At 48.4% G+C, this 5,218-nt stretch overlaps 1 protein-coding gene across 2 annotated transcripts in view; it reads right to left on the reverse strand.

Moving 5' to 3' along the window:
* The window catches only part of aars2 (alanyl-tRNA synthetase 2, mitochondrial (putative)), a 27,965-nt gene that overhangs the window by 9,478 nt on the left and 13,269 nt on the right, over nucleotides 1-5,218 (reverse strand). The window contains exons 12-16 of one of the 2 annotated variants that reach the window (XM_046047776.1): nucleotides 4,554-4,704; nucleotides 4,290-4,459; nucleotides 4,085-4,198; nucleotides 1,951-2,091; nucleotides 742-879 (exon numbers count right to left, since the gene is read on the reverse strand). In XM_046047776.1, the coding sequence (XP_045903732.1) occupies nucleotides 742-879; nucleotides 1,951-2,091; nucleotides 4,085-4,198; nucleotides 4,290-4,459; nucleotides 4,554-4,704 (714 nt within the window). The remainder of the gene's footprint in view (nucleotides 1-741; nucleotides 880-1,950; nucleotides 2,092-4,084; nucleotides 4,199-4,289; nucleotides 4,460-4,553; nucleotides 4,705-5,218) is intronic. The other variant, XM_046047777.1, reaches the window with a different exon arrangement.

Raw genomic sequence — 5,218 nt, forward strand, 5'->3', positions numbered from 1 at the left:
AGACAGACAGAACACCTGTAGACAGACAGACAGTCCACCTGCAGACAGACAGTACACCTGCAGACAGTCAGACAGTCAGACAGACAGAACACCAGCATGACAGACAGTCCACCTGTAGACAGTCAGACAGACAGAAAGTCCACCTGCAGACAGTCAGACAGACAGACAGTCCACCTGCAGACAGTCAGACAGACAGAAAGACAGACAGACAGTCCACCTGCAGACAGTCAGACAGACAGAAAGACAGACAGACAGTCCACCTGCAGACAGACAGACAGACAGTCCACCTGTAGTCAGACAGACAGACAGAACACCTGTAGACAGACAGACAGACAGACAGACAGACAGTCCACCTGTAGACAGACAGACAGAACACCTGTAGACAGACAGACAGTACACCTGTAGACAGACAGACAGACAGAAAGACAGACAGACAGAACACCTGTAGACAGACAGACAGACAGACAGACCACCTGCAGACAGACAGACAGACAGACCACCTGCAGGCAGACAGACAGACATACAGTACACCTGTAGACAGACAGACATACAGTACACCTGTAGACAGACAGACATACAGTACACCTGTAGACAGACAGACAGACAGACAGACCACCTGCAGACAGACAGACAGACCACCTGCAGACAGACAGACAGACCACCTGCAGACAGACAGACAGACCACCTGCAGACAGACAGTACACCTGCAGACAGACAGACAGAACACCTGCAGACAGTCACCTCGTCCACTGTCCTCAGGCCGTGGATGCACCTGGCCGTCTGCAGAGGGAGCTCCTGGCTGTAGATGATCTGATTGGCTGAGATGATGTCGTTAACACACCTGTCTACCTGCTGCAGCTGAGAAACGCTCAGTGAACCCTGAAGAGGACAAACAGACAGACGGTAACAGTCAGAGGCATCACCTGTCCAGCTGCACGCACACCGCACACTGGTTGTTTACTGGTTGCTTACTGGTTGGTGGCTGGTTACTGGTTGGGTACTGATTGGTTACTGATTAGTTACTGGTTGGTTATTGACTGGTTGGTTTGTTGGTTACTGACTGGTTACTGATTGGTTACTGACTGGTTACTGGTTGGTTACTGACTGGTTACTGGTTGGTTACTGACTGGTTACTGACTGGTTGGTTACTGACTGGTTACTGACTGGTTACTGACTGGTTACTGACTGGTTACTGGTTTGTTACTGACTGGTTACTGACTGGTTTGTTACTAACTGGTTACTAACTGGTTACTGACTGGTTACTGGTTGGTTACTGGTTGGTTACTGGTTGGTTACTGACTGGTTACTGGTTGGTTACTGGTTGGTTACTGACTGGTTGGTTACTGACTGGTTACTGGTTAGTTACTGACTGGTTACTGGTTGGTTACTGACTGGTTACTGGTTGGTTACTGATTAGTTACTAATTAGTTACTCATTAGTTACTAATTAGTTACTGGTTGGTTTGTTGGTTACTGATTGGTTATTGACTGGTTACTGGTTGGTTACTGACTGGTTAGTTACTGACTGGTTACTGGTTATTTACTGACTGGTTACTGATTAGTTACTGGTTGGTTATTGACTGGTTGGTTTGTTGGTTACTGACTGGTTACTGGTTAGTTACTGACTGGTTACTGACTGGTTACTGACTGGTTACTAGTTGATTACTGGTTAGTTACTGACTGGTTACTGACTGGTTACTAGTTGGTTACTGGTTGGTTACTGGTTGGTTACTGATTAGTTACTGGTTGGTTATTGACTGGTTGGTTTGTTGGTTACTGACTGGTTACTGGTTAGTTACTGACTGGTTACTGGTTGGTTACTAGTTGATTACTGGTTGGTTACTGGTTGGTTACTGATTAGTTACTGGTTGGTTACTGGTTGGTTACTGGTTGGTTACTGGTTGGTTACTGACTGGTTATTGACTGGCTGGTTGGTGGTTAGATGTTTGACCTTGACACTGAAGTCGAAGCGGAGGCGATCAGCTGACACATGAGATCCTCTCTGCTTAACTGAGAGACCCAGAACTTCCCTCAGAGCAAAGTTCAGGACGTGAGTCGCTGTGTGGTTCACCATGCAGGACAACCTGTGGACCTGAGGACACACAGAGACACCACAGTGAAATAAACTCACCTGAGCCACACCTGGACTCAGTTCACCTCTTTATACTTTAATAAATGGACAGATCCAGCACTTTTTCACAGGCTGTCTCTTCACCACCTGTCTGACTGCTAAAGGTGTTTACCTGCTTTATTAACAGAAATATAATCACATGTAAGTCGTTACTTTCTCCAGTAATAAGATGTTTTAAGTTCTATCCACTGGGATCTTTGTGATATGTCTGTTCCCTGTTTCTTTATCTCATTGTCCACGTCAGCAGAGCTTTATTCCTCTCCTGTATGTCTTGATGCGTCCTGAGGGTCCAGGGTCCATTTCAGTAAACCAATATGTGTTCAATATATAAAAATCCAGAGTCCATAAATGACCTATTAATTCTTCATGTCCTACGAGACAATGCATTTTGTTTCGGGGACATAACGTATGCACCGCTCTGATGTTATCTTGTTAATGTTACTGACAGCTTCCTGTGCAGACCTGTCTCAGTGACAAATGATCTATTGTAAAACTGTTGGGTGGTACGTGTCCACACATCCTGAGCTCATTAACACAAAGACATTCAGGAAATTCACGCTAAGCTGCTGACTGGTTCGTAAATGTGGTCAGTGAATCAGGAGGAAAAGAGACGAGCAGCCAAAGCGGATTCAAAATGGCCGAAATGCTCGACTTCAAGCGAGTAAACGGATTTTACCAGACTGTGAGATGACAGAGAGGAAGTCACGGCATCGCGCACTAAAAACCAGAGAGGTCAGAGTTTGGAGGTACTAAGTTTAGGTGGTTATAATGTAATAACTGTGTACTACAGAGACTGAGTCGAGAGCTTTTCTGAGTGTTTCAGATGAGAGTAGGACAGAACGTGTCGTGTTTGGGAACCGTGGTTCCAGCGTTCAGCAGTGGACACTGATTCCCGTCAGTCTAAGGACACATTTCTGTAGCTGTCAATAGCAGAGATAGCGTGGGTGCATGGGGGCGGCCGACCCAGGGCCCCGGCTAGGTAGGGGCCCCCAGCATGGGCGCAAATGCATTGTCATTCGCTTGTAGACACGGCCGTGCAAGAAAATTGCTTTCCTTGGTGGGAGGTCAGTGCAGCTGTTCTTATCAAACGAAACAGGCTCTTCACTCCTGGTTTCAATAGTAAACCCACAGACTGCAGCCTGCATCATAAAACACCACAAGAATGACCGTTACCAACAAAAAACACTAAATTCGAAACATTTAAAAAAACATAAATCACAAAGTAACTTTTGGATTTCAAACAAATAGTAGACTTATTAGCTAATTTTAACAAAACTCCCTTCACTGCCATGCATCATGGGAATTCTAAGGGACTGACTTAGGCTGCTCACCCTGTGTGCGCCACGGTTTAGTTCCGTCCTCAACTTCCAGTGGCAGCCGAAGTGTTTCAGCAGCGCAGCGTGCAGCCTGCCCACGTTAATGACTTGTTTTTAATACGTCCTTTTTGTGCTTCTGCTTCCTTCTTCACAGCTCTGTGTGACCTGCTTTCAGAATAAGAGCGTTTTGCCTGATTTTGCAGACATGTTTAGATTTTGTTGATTTAGTGATAAGTTCTTGCTTTTTGACCTTCTGCTAAGTAGATACGTAGTTAAATTGTTTGTCTTTTCGGTCTCTTTAAACTGTCTTTATTGTTGATATACGATCGGGGGTCTACACAGGGTATTTTATTTTGAAAATGGTTGCGTATTCTCTCCAGAGAGGAGCGGAGAGGCCCTGGTGTGAGCACAAGCATTGACTAGAGTGGCTGCGATCAGCACAGAGGCCCCCACTGTGCTGACAGTCTAGCTCCGCCCCCACTGTGCTGACAGTCTAGCTCCGCCCCCACTGTGCTGACAGTCTAGCTCCGCCCCCACTGTGCTGACAGTCTAGCTCCGCCCTAGGTTTGATCCGACCGTGCTGGATTTAAACAGCTCTGTCAGAAGTCTGTAATACCACACGTGTGCTTGGTGTTCACCTGGTCCAGGTGTAGCTGGACCTGGTCTCCAGTCTTCAGGCTTTCGGCCGCAGTCACCTGATGGACCACGTACCCTCCCGCCTGGACCGCGGCCTCCACAGGGTACAGGATGTCCTGTGAGACACACAGCTGGAGTCAGACCTCACCTGGAAACAAAACAGGTCAACTTCCCATGATGCATTTCCCCTCTGAGCGGTCAGCTGACCTGCAGTCCGTCCCGGGTGAAGTAGCCCTGGTCATGTGACTGCCCCCCCTGCTCAGAGTAGAAACAGGTTTGATCCAGGATGACGCCGCAGCGCTGTCCCTCACTGACCTCGGACACCAGAGTCTGACCGTCATACAGAGCCAGCACTGTCGCACGGCATGCTGGGAACACTGAGGGGAGGACAAACAAGGGTTACCTGTCTGACCGGGACTCAGAGGCTCAGGTGAGGAATCTGCAGCGCGTGGTTCTGGACAGGGGTGTTACCTGTCCAGGTCGTACCGTATCTGTCCTGCTCCAGTCTGTACCGGTATTTCAGGCTGTCGTCAGTGTGAGGAACTCTGAGCCGCTGCAGCTCTGCCAGGCTGAGGACGTCCACCGCCACCTGAGGCTGGGCGCCATGAAGGTCAGACCTCACCTGAGAGACGGAGAGACAGGTGCTGCATTACGTCACCAACACACAGCTATCTACACAGTAAGAGCCCTCCGTCTCCTTCACAATAAAAGCCCTCCGTCTCCTTCACAGTAAGAGCCCTCCGTCTCCTTCACAGTAAGAGCCCTCCGTCTCCTTCACAATAAAAGCCCTCCGTCTCCTTCACAGTAAGAGCCCTCCGTCTCCTTCACAGTAAGAGCCCTCCGTCTCCTTCACAATAAAAGCCCTCCGTCTCCTTCACAGTAAAAGCCCTCCGTCTCCTACACAGTAAGAGCCCTCCGTCTCCTTCACAATAAAAGCCCTCCGTCTCCTTCACAGTAAAAGCCCTCCGTCTCCTTCACAGTAAAAGCCCTCCGTCTCCTTCACAATAAAAGCCCTCTGTCTCTTCACAATAAGAGCCTTCCGTCTCCTTCACAGTAAAAGCCCTCCGTCTCCTTCACAATAAAAGCCCTCCGTCTCCTTCACAGTAAGAGCCCTCCGTCTCCTTCACAGTAAAAGC

The sequence above is a fragment of the Micropterus dolomieu genome, linkage group LG04, assembly GCF_021292245.1.
Source record: "Micropterus dolomieu isolate WLL.071019.BEF.003 ecotype Adirondacks linkage group LG04, ASM2129224v1, whole genome shotgun sequence".
Taxonomy (NCBI): domain Eukaryota; kingdom Metazoa; phylum Chordata; class Actinopteri; order Centrarchiformes; family Centrarchidae; genus Micropterus; species Micropterus dolomieu.